Below are 17,765 nucleotides of genomic sequence, written 5' to 3' on the forward strand. Positions count from 1 at the left end.
ATAGTTCAGAGCAACTTAAAATAGACTGTTATAAATCTAAGTTGTTATATGTAAGCCTCATGGTAACCACAAATACACAAAAGATAGTGAGAAAGAAATCTACACATATCACTAAAGAAAGTCATTAAACCACAAAGGGAAGATAACAAGAGATAAAGAAAGGAACAGAGGAATTACAAAACAACCAAAAGGCAATGAACAAAATGGCAATAAGTACATACCTATCCATAATTATTTTAAATGTAAATGGACTAAATTCTCCAATCAAAAGATAAAGAGTGAATGAATGTATAAGAGAGAAACAAGATGTATCTATACACTGCCTGTAAGAGACTCAATTCAGATGTAAGGATAACGTGCAGACTGAAAGTGAAGGGATGGAAAAAGATATTCTACACAAATGGAAACCAAAAGAAAGCTGGGGGAGCTATAATTACATCAGACAAAATAGACTTTAAAACAAAGATGAGATGGAGATGAGAGAATTCATAACCATCGGAGCAGTACCACAAATGTTAAAAGTCCTCAGGCCGAGGAAAATGATCATTTTGGATCTACACAAAAAATGAAAATACTGGAAATAGTGAATGTATGGATAAATAAAAGATACATTTCTTATTTAAAAAATTCTTTAAAAGAAAATTTACTGCTTAAAGCAAATATAAGAATAATGCACTATGAGGTTCATAACATAAGTGCAACATTTGGCAGTAGCATACATGGCTGCAAGGGGGAAATGAAAATGTACTTGATAAGGTTCTTATACTATAAATTAAGTATTATAATTTTGTTTGAAGGAAGAATATAATAAGTTAAAACACTAATTTAAAAGATAAAAGATTAAAAAGAGGAAAAGGAAACAAGAAACAAGACAAATAGGAAATAAATATCAAGGTGTTAGATTTAAACCCAACCATATCAGGAATTACATTAAGTATTAATGATCCAAATGCACCAATTAAAAGGCAGTGATTTTCAGATTTCATAAAAAAAGCAAGACTCAACTGTCTAAATGCTGTCTACAATGAACCCATTTAAAATATAAGGACATAGACATACTAAAAGTAAAAGGATGGAAATGATAAACCATGATATACTCTAATGAAATGAAAGCTGGCTTGGTTACATTAAGGTCAGACAAAGTGGATTACAAAGCAAGGGATGCCAAAAAGTCAATTCACCAAGAGAACATAACAAACCTAAATGTTCATGTCCTTAATAATTTACATGCTTTAATTTACATGAAGCAAAAACATAAAACTCAAAGGAGAAATAGATAAATTCACACTTAGAGTTGGAGAATATAATATCTCTTTGTCAGTAATTGATAGAATAGAGATAGAAAAGCAGTAATAATATAAAAAATTGGAAAAATGATCAAATAAGTTGATATAAGTAGCAATTACAGAACACTCCATACAATAGCAGAATACAAGTTCTTTTTAATCATACAGAACTTTTTAAAAGATAAACCATATTCTGAGCCATAAAACAAGTCTTGGTAAGTTTAAAATGATGAAATCATATAAAATATGTTTTCTGACCACAACAGAATTAAATTAGAAATTAAAAGCAAACAAACAAAAATACTGGAAATCTCCAAACATTATGAAACTAAACAACACACTTCTAAATAACCTATGCTAAGACAGAAAAGGGAAATTAGAAAATATTTTGAACTGAATTAAAATGAAAACACAACATACCTGTAATTCTTAGCTGTCTGTTTCTCACCTTTCCTATTCAATCCATCAAAAATTCATTAATGAATCAACTCTATCTTCAGAATATGCCCAGAATCTGATCACTTCTCACCACCTCTGTTGTTACTTAACTACACTTCATTCAAGCTACCATTGTCTTTCTCCTGGATTAGTACAATAGCCTCCTAACTGAACTAGACTTCTCCTTTGCCCCTAGTTTATCCTCAGTACCATAGCTACAGTGATCTATTAAAACCTAGAACAGTTTATGTCATTGTTTTGCTCATGAAACTGTAAGAGAATCTTATTTCACTCAGAGAAGGAAAAAAAAGAAAAAAAACAGCCAAGTCCTTATAAAGAGTTCTACCTGATCTGCTCCCCCATTACTTCTCTGGCTCCATCTAAAACTTCCTTTGCTCATTCTGTTCCAGTTACACTGTGATCCTTGTCTTTCTCACACATACCAAACACATAGCCACCTTAGCAACTAACCTCTGAATGTTTCCTCTACTTAAAACAATTTTTCCCTAGATATCTTCATGTTAACTCTCTCATCTTCTTTATTTTATTTTTTACTCAAATGTCACCCTGTCCATGAGGCTTACACTAACCACCCTAGTTAAATCTGTAGTCTCTCAGCCCCTCTTCCTCTTAACCTGCTTTCCTTCTGCGTTCTTCTACACACTTACCAACTTCTAATGTATTTGGTGATTTGCTGATGTATGATGTTTATTTGTTGTTATTTGTCAATCTCTGATAGACTATAAGCTATACTGCCAGGGGGCAGGCTGAGTCTTTGTTTTACTCATTGATGTATCCAGTGTCTAGAGCACTGCCTGGCACATATTAGAATTCAATAAATATTTGTGAAATTGAACTGAACTAAGAAAGGGGTAGAGTCTCAAAATACTCTCAGGGAGGCATGCAGATTTGCAAATTCTGACTAGTCCCTCTCATGGTCAAATTGAGGAAGGCCATTCCTAAAGACCTCATCAAAATCAGGTTCCTTGTGCTACACTCTCTCTTAGCACTCAGCTATTTTCTTTCCTAAAACTTATCATTATTTGTAATTATACATTTATTTGTGTGATTTGTTACTTTAATGTCTAGATAGTCATCTCCATGCTGGCAGGGAATATGACTGTTTCCCTCACATTATATCCCCAATATCTTATAGGCCAGTACTTGGCACATGATAGTCACACAGTAAACATTTGATTAATCCAGTTATTAATTTAGTTAACAAATATTTGTCGAGCTACTGTATACCAAGCACTACTCTAATCACTGGGAATACAGATATGAATGGAACAGTCTCCTCTCTCATGAAGCTTGTATTCTAATGGGGAAGAGAAACAATAAATAAGCTGGAATATGTGACATATATCACATGATGATAAGAGCAATACAGAAAAGCAAAGAATGGTGGAGGTTACAGGCAAACATCAACTGATAAATAAATGAGGGAAGGAGGTTGAGCCTAGCCAATGAATTTCCACCAGACCAGCTTCGGGACATGGGAGTTTCCCTTATAAAACCCTGGGGGTGTTTGGGTAAGGGGGAGGGAGGTGGTTAAGCAGCAAGAGCAGAAAAGTGGGCTAAGAGCCAAGTAGAAAACCAATAATCTAAAATTGGGAGTCCCAAAAAGGCACCGATAAAAATGCAAGTATCAGACCTCACATTATACCTGGTATATAGTATACTTGATTAAAAGATGGGGTCTGGAACCAAGATTCCAGGAAACAGATATGAGAATAAGAGTGATTGGGAAGCAAATGAAGTTAGGCTATGTATATCAAAATTCTCAATTTCCCACTGTTTTATGTGCATATCAGAGAAGCACAATGGTTTCTTTATTCATCTGTCTTTGACCTTTGAATGTTCAAGGACATCAAACCATGAGAACCAGTGAAGAATTGCATTTATAAGTGATAAACCTGTTTCATCCTTAAACAGTCATTGGCTAAAGCTTCTTCTGTTGAATTAAATCCATTCCGTTAAGGGCTTTGAATACAAACCTATATCTTTTAGAGATTAAAGATGCAATTTAGACACACATTTTAGGAGCTGAACACACGAATCATTATTTTAGTACATATTGTCCATTAATCTGCTGTTCAATTGGGAACCCATTTGGAATGTGGCTGCTTGCTAATTAGCAGGATTCTAGTGCTGAGCTGCTTCCTGATTAAATGTCCTTTAGAATCAATAAAACATCAGGAGGGATTATGGTGATGTAGGATTAGCCCCATCTAACCAAATAAAATGAGTTGTGTTCCCTTCTTAAACTGTCACGTTGCAAGAGCTGATGAGAGGAGCAATTTCACGAATGCTGTTACAAAGTTGTTGTTTTTTGCATTGTTTTTTTTTTTTAACACTGAGATTTTGTTTTTTGTCATTTGCCTACCAATTAGCAGAGACATTAGTGAATGTCTGCTAGGGTAAGGCGATTTTGAGAAAGACTTGATTACGATTTCAAATCTCTACTCTGAATCACCCTTATGTAAAATGAGTTCAGGTTGTGTTGGATGGAAATTATTACCCTTGTTCTTGGCCAGGAACACGTAAGTCAGAATTAGCATTTAATGTTTCTGTGTGACTTTGCAATAAATGGTAATTAAGGAGGGCAGAGAGAGAACAGGAGGCAAACTAATACCCTAAAATTGTATTGGCAAAATTAAATGCTTCACACGGGTTTAAAACACTGGCACACAAGCCAAATTGTGTTGGGGGAGGGGATAAATAATGAAGCTGCTCTGGAAGCTGCATAAATAGAATGCAGCAATTGACACAGCCACAAGTAGGACTTATCATACACATCTGGCCCATTATGAAGAGTGCAATTAGGTTGAAAAGGACTAGTTTGATAATCCCAGGAACACCCAGAGGATTTTAGGAGCTAAAGCAAACATGAGGTGTCTGACTCCGCAAATACTTGTAAATGGGAATAGGAAAATTGGTAGATTGTGAGCAATTAGAGACACGTTATGGATCTGCCCATCGGCTGGGTCTTGGGAACTGGACCTGGCTTTTAAGAGTTCATTAATTTCGTCTTCTCTTGCAGAAGTCCATATCTATATGGAGTGAGAATAATAATAATAATAGCATTAATATTATTATTATTATTAAGAGTCAACATTTACATACTGCTTACTATATTACAGGCAATACTCTTAAGTGTTTTATAAACATTAAGTCTTTTAGTCCTTGTAAGTGCCCCAGGAGGTAGGTACTACTCTTTTGTAAAAGAGGAAACTAAGGCACAGAAAGGGTAAAACCAATAGGTAACTGATAAATGAATTCATCATCAGGCTGAGTCAAAAGCAGGCTCTCTAGCTTCAGAGTCTTCACTCTCAATACACCATGCAGACTCTCATACAAGTCCTAGGAAACTCAGAAGCTTCTAGGATAGTGACTAAGCACAGGGGCTTTAGGCAAACCCACCGAGTTCCATGGCTGGCTTGGTGCTGAGCAGTCTGGATTTGAGGAGCTCAGTAGCTTCTGTCCTCTCCCCTAAGACCCAGGAGGGGTGTGAGATACAGATACAAAAGCAAGGAGGCGCTTAAGTTCCAGGGGAAGGCATGGTCCAAAGAAGCCCAGGGACCAGCCCAGGAGGTAACGTCTCATCAGTGGTTGAGCACCTCCCCCAGCCCTTCAGCCCCTGTCCTTGGGGAAGGGCAGCAAGAGCTCTGGAATCATGCAGGCCTAGATAGAAAGCTCTGAAATGCCCTAGCTTTGGGAAGTTGGGCTAGTAACTAATTGCTCTTAACCTTAATTTCCTCATCTGTCAAATGGAAAAAAGAATTCTTTTGCATGGATTTGAAAGTTTGTTGCCTATGAATCAGGGAAGGGTTGTACTTCTCACAGTTAACTGGAAGGCAAGAAGAATACAATGCAGGGTCCACAATCGAGAAGGTGAACACAAAGGAAGATGGTGGGTGGAATGAGCATCCCAGTGGCTGAGTTAAATAACATAACCAAAATAACCTCCTGACGTGAGGCTGTAAGGGATCCATGCAGGTGGCACCTAATATGCCCCAGGCATGGGACTAAATGCTTTACATGGCCTATCTCATTTTATTCTCCCAACAGTCCCACGAGTTATGTTTTTATACCCACTTCACAGATGAGTAAACTGAGGTTCAGAGACCTTAAGAATTGTCCCAAAAGTTGGGCTTCTTTGAATCTTTGTTTCTGTTATGGGCTGAATTGCATCTCCCCAAACTCATGTGTTGAAGCCCTAACCTCCAGTACCTTACACTATGACCCTGTTTGGAGATAAAGCCTTTAAAGAGGCAGTTGAGTTAAATAAAATGAGGCCATCAGGGTGGCCCCTAATCCAATCTGGCTGGTATCCTTATAAGAAGAAGAAATTTGGAAACAGAAACACCAAGGATGGGCTAACACAGAGAAAAGACCATGTGAGGACACAGCGAGAAAGTAGCCATCTGCAAGCCAATGACAGAAGCCTCAGAAGAAGCCAAACCTGCTGACACCTTGATTTTGGACTTCTAGCTTTCCAAACCATAGAAAATAAATTTCTGTTGTTTAACCCCCAGTCTATGGTATTTTGTTATGACAGCCTACCTGCCTCCTCCTTCTAGCATATTCTGTACCCTCTCAGGTGAAGGAGATTATAGGATCCTTAAGGGAATGGTTATAATGATTAAATCCTTCGGATCATGGGACTTAACCTTTGATTCTAGCAGTCTGAATACAGCTGGCACCTCAGCGCTATTCTGTTCTACATTTCAGCTGAGCTTGGGGGGACTTGTAGGGACTAACCAGATAAGAGAAGGAGAAGAGTGTCTCAGAGGGAAAAAGAGCAGTATGTGCCAAGACAAAGAAGCAAGCGTCGCGAGTTTGGAGAACTATGAGCTATTGGTTATGGCTGGAGCATACATTTCACAAGCTGGAGAAAGGCAATGGGCTTGGGAAGTAAGCACCAGCACACTTTTGGTTTAAGCCGGTATGCTCATATAGAAACATGTCACCTATAATTAACTTCATCAAGATTACCGGGGTGTTTCTATCAAATAGCCCACCTTTTGTATGTTTGGTATGTTTAGGCTTTTGTTTCATTTCTTTTAATATATAAGACTTACTGTATAAAATGACCTATTGTATAAAATGTCATCCACTTATTGTATAAAATGTTACCCACTTATCAATCCGTGATTAAAATTCCAATAAGTAAATAAAGAAGCAAAAACCCCACCAGCAGCAAAAACTAATAAGCGCTCTAGTGTCAAAATCTAGAAGGAATAGCCACTAACTATAAGTAAATGGAATCTGGGAAAATCAGTGAGTTGGCCCCCATGTTTTGCCCTGTCTACCTGTGAGAAGTACAGCTGACAGAAGATCTCTCATCCTTTCATCAGACTTCCCCTTGATTTGGAGGCCCCCAGTCTTAACCCACTAGAAAATGACACAGGCACTGCTTTCTGTAGCTGCCTGAGTACTGTCAGCCTGTGTCCATCCCCACCCAAGGCCACACACACACAGGCTTACCCACACGCTGCTTTTCTGTACCTATGCAGAAAGCTCAACTTCCAAGAATGACAAGGCAGAAAGTTGGGGTGGGCAGGGGCAACCTGGGTGTGAGGTCTGCATTTGATGAGGCATAATTCCTAGCAATAAAGCAGGTGGGTTGCTGCAGAGGGAGGGAGATCCTAGTAATTGTATATGCTGAGTGTATCAATGATGACATACAGGCTAATTTCATGTCTGATACGCAACCCATCTCTGAGGTGGTCCCAGTGAAGGGACACCAGGCATCAGTGAGGGTTGTTACTCATTCCTTGACTGTAGGGCTAAATGAGCAGTAAACAGGGCCAAGGGAAGTCTATGCAACTCAATCTGTTGGGTTGTGCAGAATGTGAACAGTTCCTCATTTGACAGTGAATAGAGAAAACCCCAAATATGAGGCCTAATTTTAAAAAATACTGCAGAACATGGAGAGGCAATGACAATCCTGCAGACTCCAAATAGCAGCAAATTTTTGAAAATGATCTACTCTAAAAACTAGGAAACCTTTAGAAAGCCATTGGTGTTCTCTGTAGGCCTTATGTAGTCATGTCCTCTATTGAAACCAACTGGAAAGTAATAAGCATAATAAGCTATTAAAATGAAATTTAGGGGCACCTGGGTGGCTCAGTCGTTGAGCGTCTGCCTTCGGCTCAGGTCATGATCCCAGGGTCCTGGAATCGAGCCCCGCATCGGGCTCCCTGCTCCACAGAAAGCCTGCTTCTCCCTCTCCCACTCCCCCTGCTTGTGTTCCCTCTATGTGTGTGTGTGTCTCTCTCTCTCTGTCAAATAAATAAATAAAATCTTTAAAAAAAATAAAATAAAAATAAAAAATAAATAAATAAAATGAAATTTAGAAAGCACTAAAGTGAACAGAAGAAATTAGAAAGAACTTAGTAAAACATGGACAGTTTCAAGAAACAGAAGCTTCTATAAGCCAAATTAAGAGGTAATCAGGATTGTAACTATGTGTGCTGATGTACGTCAACTAGACTAATTGGGATCACTTCTCTATATATACATATATTGAATCATTATGTTGTATACCTGAAACTAATATAATGTTACATATCAATTATATCTCAATAAAAATTATGAGACAATCAAGGAAATCTGATTGCTAGATATTTGATGATATTAAGATATTTGTATTACATTTTTAGGTCAACAAACTTTTTCTATAAAGGGCCTGATAGTAAATGTTTTGGGCTTTGTGGGCGTACAGTCTATTTCCACTACCCAACTATGTCACTGTAGCCTGAAAGCAGCAACAAACAACACTAACAAATGGCTGTGGTTGTATTCCAATAAAATATTAATTAATTTTTTGAGAGAGAAAGCGAGCAAGCGTGAGTGGTGGGGGGAGGGGCAAGGGAGAAGGGAGAGAGAGAATCTTAAACAGACTCCATGCTCCATGTGGAGCCCAACGTGGGGCTCAATCCTACGACCCTGAGATCGGGACCTGAGCAGAAACTAAGAATCAGACACTTAACCGACTGAGCAACCCAGGCACCCTCCAAGAAAATATTATTTACAAAAATAAAAGAGGTAACCAGGAATCAATAAAAAGTAAAAGTAACAGAGAAAATCTATTACAGAATGTCAAACTTGAGAGGTTTCCACAAAATCTAAAAAAGAAAAACAGAGAAAAAAATGAGAGAGGATAGTAGACATAGAAGAGGAAGAATAGAAATTGAACCTAAGAGGGCGCCTGGGTGGCTCAGTTGGTTAAGCGACTGCCTTCGGCTCAGGTCATGATCCTGGAGTCCCGGGATCGAGTCCCACATCGGGCTTCCTGCTCAGCAGGGAGTCTGCTTCTCCCTCTGACCCTCTTCCGTCTCGTGCTTTCTATCTGTCATTCTCTCTCTCTCAAATAAATAAATAAAATCTTAAAAAAGAAAAAAAGAAAAAAAGAAATTGAACCTAAGAGGCCTTGACACTGTGGAAGAAGAAACTAGAAAAAATGGAACATGAGCTAACAACAAAAGCCACAACTGAAAAAACTTTGCAGAGATGGGGAAAAAAGAAAAAACCCTCTGTGTACAGATCGAAAGGACTCAGTATGACCAAGCTAAATGAAGAAAAAAAATGTATCATGTCTGACAAAAGTTTTGTTTTTACAGAGACAAAGAAAACTACTTAAGGATGCAGGCCAAAACCAAAATAAAACTAAACCAAAGCAAAGGCAGGAAAACATTAATTTTAAATGAACCCAAATCAGACTGACCTCAAACTTCTGAAATAATGAATATCAGAAGACACTGGAGCTGTGTTCATGAGAAAAAAATGTAACTGAAACCAAATATTACATTCACGTGTAAGGCCATATAATACAATGGTTGAGCATGCAGGATTTGGAGTCAAACAGCCAGAGTTTAAATTCTGGCTACTCCATTGATCAGTGTGTCCTTGGGCAACTCATTTACATGTTTCATAGGATGGTTGTCACGATTAAATGAGATAATGCACACAAAGTACTCAGAATGCTTACTAAAGGCCGTTTTAACTTAATAACCTAGTGGAAGTTAGAATTTGAACTCAGATCTGCCTGAGTCTAAAATCAGGCTCACAGACCTTGTCCTCCAGTCCTGAACTCTCTGACTCAACATTGGGAGTTTGGCACCTGCTTCTGTGATTAGATTTATAGTGCCTGTTATGGTAACTGGAACCCATTCTCACATTTAAATTATCACTGGCTCTTCAAAGGTCCTAGGGTAATGGAAAGAATATGGAAGAAAGGAAAAAATAATTAGAAGGATCTCAAGGATTTCACTGGTCACATAAGTCTTACACACCATTTAAATCAGGCAGTGTCCAGGCTCAATATTTAACAAAATGTTCTCACAGTCTCCTCTCCCTACTATCAGTACTATTCAAGAAGGAGCAGAAGAGTTTCTGATGCTGTTGGTCCAGATGTCTTATCTCATATTTGATAACTCCTAACAGCTCTGAAAAATAAATGTTATGCAATATGGAACCATTGATGGATCTAGATTTTTGTTGTGTTGTTGTGGCTGTTTTTCTAAGAATCAGAAGATAGTGCAGGCCTAAGCCTGGCCCTCCTAAGAGGACAGAATTGCAGCAAGCATCGAAGACAGGAGTTGGCTTCCACTGCAGCTCACTTTCAGATCTGTATTAATATCAGACCTTTGCATGATTATTGATATTTCTCAACAGTGCTGCTTTTCCAACTTTCTTTTCCCTGTGTATCCCTTCAGCAGCTGATAGAGTCATCAGCTTATCAGGCTTATGATTCTGCATACCTACACCTTATCTATTCTTGTGCCCAAACTGACATGAAGCTCTGGAGGCCATATTTCCATACCAACCAAAGAAATTTTCTGACTTGAGATGTCATGCATAGGAAAAGTTTTATGAGGTATAAGCAAAAAATGAATCATTTTTATTTAAAGAGTAAAATCACATGACATTAGAACTCTTCTAGAAAATTCAGGGCTTCTGTATCTCACAACTTGGGCTTTATAGTTGCTTGACTTCTGATGGGCAAGAAGGAGATAACAATACTGATCAGTTGCAGTTTGGTTGCTAGCAACAGAAACTGCCTTTTGTTAACATAAGCAAAAAGAAATATTTTGAAAGTATATGGAGTTATACACAAAACTGGGGAAAAATAAAACTTTGGGAAGAATCAGAACCAAAAATTAATGAGAGATACAGAGATATGGAATGGGAGAGAGGGAGGAAAGTAAGGAGGGATGAGTGGAGAAAGTGATAAATAGAGATTAGACAAGGTGAGTCACAACATTGGCCAGGGTAGGCTATGGGGCATTGATTATAGTCCATCATCCCAGAGAAGAACATATTTGTATATTAATGGAGGATAGATGCCAGGCAAGCAAATACAGGTGATTTTCACTACCAAAGTGTTCCTAAAGTACTAGTAAGCCTTCAATGACTCTCTGACTGTCCCACGTACATACATTGTTTAATGCAGTTGCTGCTTGGAGATTTCATTAAATATTGTCTATTTGCATTCAGAACCCATTTCTATATCCCCTCCTATGTTTTTTCCTGTATTGCAATACTTCCCATTCTTGGGGAAGCTACAAAAAAACACCAAGGTTCTGGAACTGATTTAAGCTCCATCAGTGAGATGCAATTTCGTGTGATTTAAAAGGCAGAAGGTGTTGGGGTGGGGGCGGGGACATTTTAAGTATTTATTTATTTTCCTGAAGTAGTAGCAACCCCAGACCCTGGCAGGCATCAGTTTTTGCAGTGGCCAAAATGCATTTTGTACTGCCTAGTCACCAACCTCATAGTCAGGGACAACCGAGACGTCAGTCAGAACTTCCTGCAGTTTACTGGTCTCCAGAACTGGTGAGAACTAATCCTGAGCCTAGCAGCAGATGCCAACCTCCATTCTACTAACCCCTGCAATAATTGTGTAGGCACCTAATTTCCTATACTAAAGCCCTGTTCTAGTAGAGACTTCTAAAGTAGTTTCTGTTTCCTGAATTATACCCTGAACGATACAGATATCAAAAAGCTCCTTCAGCATAATACCCTCCAGTTCCATCCACATCATTGCAAATGGCAAGATTCCATTCCTTTTGATGGCTGCATAATATTCCACTGTGTATATATATATATATATATTTTTTTTTTTTAATTTTTAATATACATATATATCACATCTTCTTTATCCATCCATCCATCCATCTGTCGATGGACAGATGAATGGATAAAGACTATGCTTTCCATAGTTTGGTCAGTGTGGATGGTGATTAACATAACATAATAAAAAAATAAAATAAAAATAAAAATTCCTTCAGCTACAAAAAAAAAAAAAGCTCCTTCAATATCAATCAATAGAAACTTCGAGCTTTATTGCACATTCTTCCAGAGCTTTCTACATTGATCACCAATACTCTGTTTCCCTTTCTTGCACAGATGGCAGAATTTTGTTGAATTATTGAGCAAAGCTTCCTCTGATTTGTCACATGATTTGCCTACAGGTGAGTTTTTGCGATTTTCTTCCTTGAGAGACCTCCCATTTCTCAGAGCTACTGTTGACTCTGCTGCTATGCTCTGGTGGTTTGCTTGTTGGGTTTCATCTCATTGCTCTCAGAAATGTAAATGGCTCAGCAGCGCAGAAAAAGTAGGAGTCAGAATTGTCCTACTGGCTATTCTTTTAGGCCAGTGGGCTCATTAAAGGCATAATTCTCCAAGTTGTATTATATCATGAAGCCTTCTCTAGTGAGAGCCCTTTCAGATGAATGCAGCACTTATAGAAGAAGTGGACAATATTTATTAGAACTTCAGTTGTACAGTCCCTCATATCTAGGAATGCTACAGCTAGGTAATTACCTTACTGGCATCTCACAAAAAAAAAAAATTAAATTAAAGTAAAATAAAATAAAACAGAACAAAATAAAAGTTTAGTGTAGCATTTTTTGGTAAATGCCTCTAAAAACTGAAATAAACATTTTCTTAAAAAATTAAAAATAAGAATGGAAACAATGAGAAATCCTTCAGGGACAATTAAATTACAGTATATCCAATTGATAAAGCTATGCAGCTGTAAAATAACATGGCTGGCCTTGATACAGGAAGATTTCCAAGACATATTATTAAGTAAAATTATAAAGATTAATTTGGGCAAAATATTTAGCAATTAGCAAGTTTTAAATATGACAGGTGAAAAAATATGCATTGATATTAATCTGCTGTTGCAATTTCTCTATTTACTATATTCATCAACCATTTACTGATTATCTTTTGGATCAAAATACAAGGTACTGAAAGTTTGAGAGGAGGGGTGGCATCTCTGTTTGCATTTCAGCAGAACAAAAACCTTACTGGGTATTTCGAACAGGGAATTTACAACAGAGGATTGGGGGACTGGTTGCACAAGCATTAGATTGAAAGAGCAAAAAGAGGATGCTGTGTGTATTCATTTCCTTAGGGCCGCCATAACAAAATGCCACAAACTGGATGGCTTAAAATAACAGAAAGAGAGAGAATAGTCTCTCACAGTTCTGGAGACCAGAAGTCAGAAACCAAGGTGTCAGCAGAGCCATGCTCCTTCTGAAGGCTCTAAGAAAGAGTTCTTCCTTACCTCTTCAAGCTTCTGGTGGCTCCAGGCATTCCTTGGCTTATGGTTGCTTAATTCCACTGTCTGCCTCTGTCTTCCAACTCTGTCTCTTTTGTGTCTCTGTAGCTCCTCTTTCATATAAAGCCACCACTATTCATTGGATTTAGGGTTCTCCCTAACCCAGAATGACATCATCTTAACTTGATTACATATAAAAAGATCCTGCTTCCAAATAAGGTCACATTAACAGGTGCCAGTGGTAGCTATGTTCAAAGGCACAGTTCAACCCATGACAGTTGAGGTAACCCAGAGCTTAGGAGTTGTAGAAAGCAGCTCTCATCCTTAGGGCTGAGGGAACATAGTGAAAGGTGTATTATTAGCAGAATCTTGGTGAGTGCTACTACATAGTTGATTCTAGGATCTCCAAGAATATAGCTTGGAGCTAGAGAAAGAATTTTGAAGGCGATGCCACATAGCTGGTTACACCACATAGTTTGAAACTCAGTGTTTCACAAAGGGGGCTGGTGCTTGGATTTCTGACAGAACACCATGTGGTCAATGCTGCACCTACTGAATGGGATGTCTGTCCTGTGGCTATTCATCTAAATTTTGAGTTTTCACATTTGACTTGTGCTGAGAATGTTGAAAAACACTTCAGGAGTCTCCTTCAGACCCAAGAGTGAGATCCAGGAGGCTCCTCTGACAGCTCAAATCTTAGCAACAGCAGTAGCTCTCCCCTGATTCTGGACAGATACTAACAAACTCCAAAAACAAGAAGAGAGTACTTCTACTCTCCCCACAGTCTAATCTCCCTCCAAGCACCTCCCGTTGCTGGAATTTAGCCAGAAGCCAGTGGGCCAGGGTATCTGGGAAATGTAGCTGTAGCTCCCCAGCCCAGCATTATAGAAAAGAGATAGAAGGGATGTGCTAGAAGACAACAGGGTGATAAAAAGCGAGGGTTCATTTTTCATGATGTCGTCTATAACTTCAGAGAACTCAGTTTTGTTGAAAAGACAAAACAAGGACATCAAAAGGTGATCACAACAAACGTCTAAACCAAATACTTTCTCTTTCTCTTCTAATATAAATCCAGGTCACTTGATGCATTCATTTGCTAGAGTGGCTTAAACAACAGATATTTATTTTCTCATAGTTCTGGAGACTAAAAGTTCAAAGTCCCAGTGTCAGCAAGTTTGGTTTCTTCTGAAGCCTTTCTCTCCCTGGCTTGAAGACGGCCTCTTTCTCACTATGTCCTCACATGGTCTTTTATCAGTGCATGGACATCCCTGGTGTCTCTCTGTGTGCCCAAATTTTTGGCCTCGTAAGAACACCAGTCATGGTGAAGATTAGTATCCTCATTTTAATGACTTCAATTGAACTGAATCACCTCTTTAAATGCCTGTCTCCCAAAAACAGTTACATTCTGAGATACTAGGGGTTAGGGCCTCAACATACGAATTTGGAAGGGACAGAATTCAACCCATAATGGATGACATAGAAAAGTGTATAAAAAGATGAGTCAAAGTCTCACTTTTGCAACTAAATAACCACCTTATATTGGAACACTTATTTTACTTCTCTTGGACTCATTTTTCTCATCTCTAAAATGAACTGAAAATATGAAATAAAAAAAAATACCTGCTCTATTGCTCTGATAGGGTGATTACAGGTATGACAAAGTTTTTTAGGCAATATTGCACTCCACAGTGCAAAACAGGACTTTGACGATACTTTTGTTGCATTGTTGTTGTGATAGCCTGTTGCTTACTGAGAAAATTAATGCCTTGATCTCTTCCCATTTCTGTATTGTTGGAGCTATGATGATTAAGTGCTCCTAGGCTCTGAAAGGGGGCATTCTATTTGCCAGTTTTCTTGAAAGAAGGTATATTATAAAAAAACTAAAGGCAGCTACTCCTTTTGGGTGTGAAGAATTGTGAATTTTTTCATTCCTGGGGCCTGTTTCAACTCAAAGATTCCATAATAACCTATTAACATGACTCATTTTTATATATACTGCCTTATATCACAAACTTTAACTCATTTGGACCCCCAAGAATCCTATGAACTTGTCTTTTTAATGTACACATGATAGTCACATAAATACTTAATATCTGTGACTTAGGCTACGGTCTAGAATGGACTAGTTTACAGCAGACCAAACCTCTTGGCAAGATCAACTAGAAGACTAGATAAAATACAAAACATCTCTTTGAAAGATATTATTTGGAATTCAAATTGAATACCAGAAAGAAAAGAGGAAAAAACCCTCTGGAAGAAGTTAACATCATATAAAATCATGAGAATTATTTATACAAAATGTCCAGCATTCAGTTAAAAATAATCAGGAATGATACAAAACACGACATGAATTTTCAAATAACTATAATTAATATGTTTAAGAAAATGGATAAGGTGGAAAATTTCAGCAAGTCATTTGAATTTATATAGAATTTATATAGAATATATAGAATTTATATAGAATTTGCCTGAATGCACCAAACACTCCTCCCTCTAGATATATAGAATATCTAGATCTGAAAAATATAAAAACTAAATTTAAAAAACTCACTAGATCAGTTGAACAGAAGGTTGAGTGTAGCTGAAGAGAGTATTAATGAACTGGAATATAGTTCTGTAGGAAATATCCAGATTGAAGCATGAAGGAACAATGAGGATAGAACATACCAAAAAAAGTGTATGAGACATATAGGAAACAGCAAGAATATTCAGTATACATCTAATGAAGTCACAGAAAGATAGGAGGAAGAGAATAGAGCTGAAGCAGTATTTGAAGCAATTATGGCTAAGAAATTTCCAAAAGTGATAAAAGATCTCGAGCCACAGATCCAAGTGCTGTGAACTCCCATGAAGACAAATACAAAAGAGCTCAGACCCCTCCAAACATGCTATGGTCTGAGGTCTAAAATAGTATTTCTCAAAAATGAAGTATGGCTCCAACTTTCAATCTCTTCACTCTGGAGTCTGTGAGTGAGAAAGAGGAAGAAAAAGCAGGAAGCACAGAGCAGGGTTATAGCAAGGCTGCTAATGGGGGGAAACTGGAGGGAATAATCATAGCCTCAGGGGCTCATTGATCCCCTCAAACATCTCGTGAAGACAACACAGAAAAATGACTAAGAGTTTAACCTCCCTTTTATTAAGGAAAAAAAATATCCATAGTAATTCCTACTTAGAACTGTTTATAATGGAGGGACAGAAAAGCTAGCTCAGTTGGTTTAGAGAATAAAGAGGTTTGGTTTATGTAAATAAAAAGTCTGGCAGCAGCAAGAGCTACAGGCTGGTTTGATGTAGTCATTAAAAATGTCAAAATCCAGGATCTGGTTTCTTTCTGGCTCTCTGCTCGGCTGTATATGGTGCTGACATCATCTTAGGCTCTACATGGTGGTGCCTCAATTACTCCAGACACTTCTTCAATAACAAAATAGCTATGGTAGTCAAGGTCATCATATCTTCACAGCACTCTCTTTTGGCCGGTCCTGCCCAGGAGGAGAGAATTTTACGAGTTGAGAAACTGTAGCAGATGTCTCCTCTAGTGTCAGAGCTTAGACTAAATTGAGTTTTATGTCCACCTTAGAACCAAGACTGTGATTAGGACACCATGATAGTCTTCAACTAATCAGAGACCAACCTCAGAGTTGGAACTGGGTGTCAGTCTTACCACATCACTAGAATGGGGAGGAGGGGTCCCCACAAAGTAAAATATAGCTGCTATCACTAGAAGGGGATAATGAAGAGGACATTTGCCAGAGAAGAAATGAATGATGGAAGAAAAAAATAAATCAATTCCAGTCACATGCATGGCCCGTGAGGCCCTTCAGTTCTGTGAATACTTAACCTTCTCTTCCCTTTTTATCAGCTAGGCTCTCCTCTCCGCTATTGCCTGAATACACCAAACACTCCTCCCTCCCTTGTGACCTTTGCCTTTATGATAGCTTTTTCCTGAAACGCTCTTTCTGCAGACATTTGCATGGCTTTCTCCCATGTTTCTCAGGGCTCTATTTGAATGTCATTTGGAGAGGACTTGGGTGAATTCCTTCCCTAAAATAGCAACTGCCAAGACTTTCTACCCCCATAATTGGCTTGAGCTGTGTTTCTAGCACTTATCACTACTTGACATTACATATCTCTCTGTTTGCCCTCACCACTGGAATGAGCACTCCGTGGGAAGATTCTGTCTTATTCATTGTTGTATCACAGTTAGCATTTAAGGAATGTTTGTTGAGTGAGTGAATGAATTAGAATCCAGACCTAACCCTACCTCTGTTGTCTTAAGCAAGAAACTGAACCTGGTGTTACCTTGGTCCCCTCATTTGTAAAATGCAGATAATTTCTACCTCACAAGATTATTCTTTAGATTGAGTTAAGAAAACCTGTGAAAAATGTCTGGAATATATAGATATTTAACATATGTTTGTTTCCTTCTCACAAAAGTTTCATTTACTAGGTCCAGTGAGGCCAGAAGT

At 38.1% G+C, this 17,765-nt stretch overlaps 1 protein-coding gene across 3 annotated transcripts in view; it reads left to right on the forward strand.

Annotated features, from left to right (window-relative positions):
- Positions 1-17,765, forward strand: part of CUNH1orf87 (chromosome unknown C1orf87 homolog) — an 80,253-nt gene that overhangs the window by 50,598 nt on the left and 11,890 nt on the right. For all 3 annotated transcript variants that reach the window (XM_073896013.1, XM_025871892.2, XM_073896014.1), the window contains one exon: positions 12,141-12,205. In XM_073896013.1, the coding sequence (XP_073752114.1) occupies positions 12,141-12,205 (65 nt within the window). The remainder of the gene's footprint in view (positions 1-12,140; positions 12,206-17,765) is intronic.

The sequence above is a fragment of the Callorhinus ursinus genome, unplaced genomic scaffold, assembly GCF_003265705.2.
Source record: "Callorhinus ursinus isolate GAN/ISIS: 27379988/994484 unplaced genomic scaffold, GSC_fseal_2.0 scaffold9, whole genome shotgun sequence".
In the NCBI taxonomy this organism is placed as follows: Eukaryota; Metazoa; Chordata; class Mammalia; order Carnivora; family Otariidae; genus Callorhinus; species Callorhinus ursinus.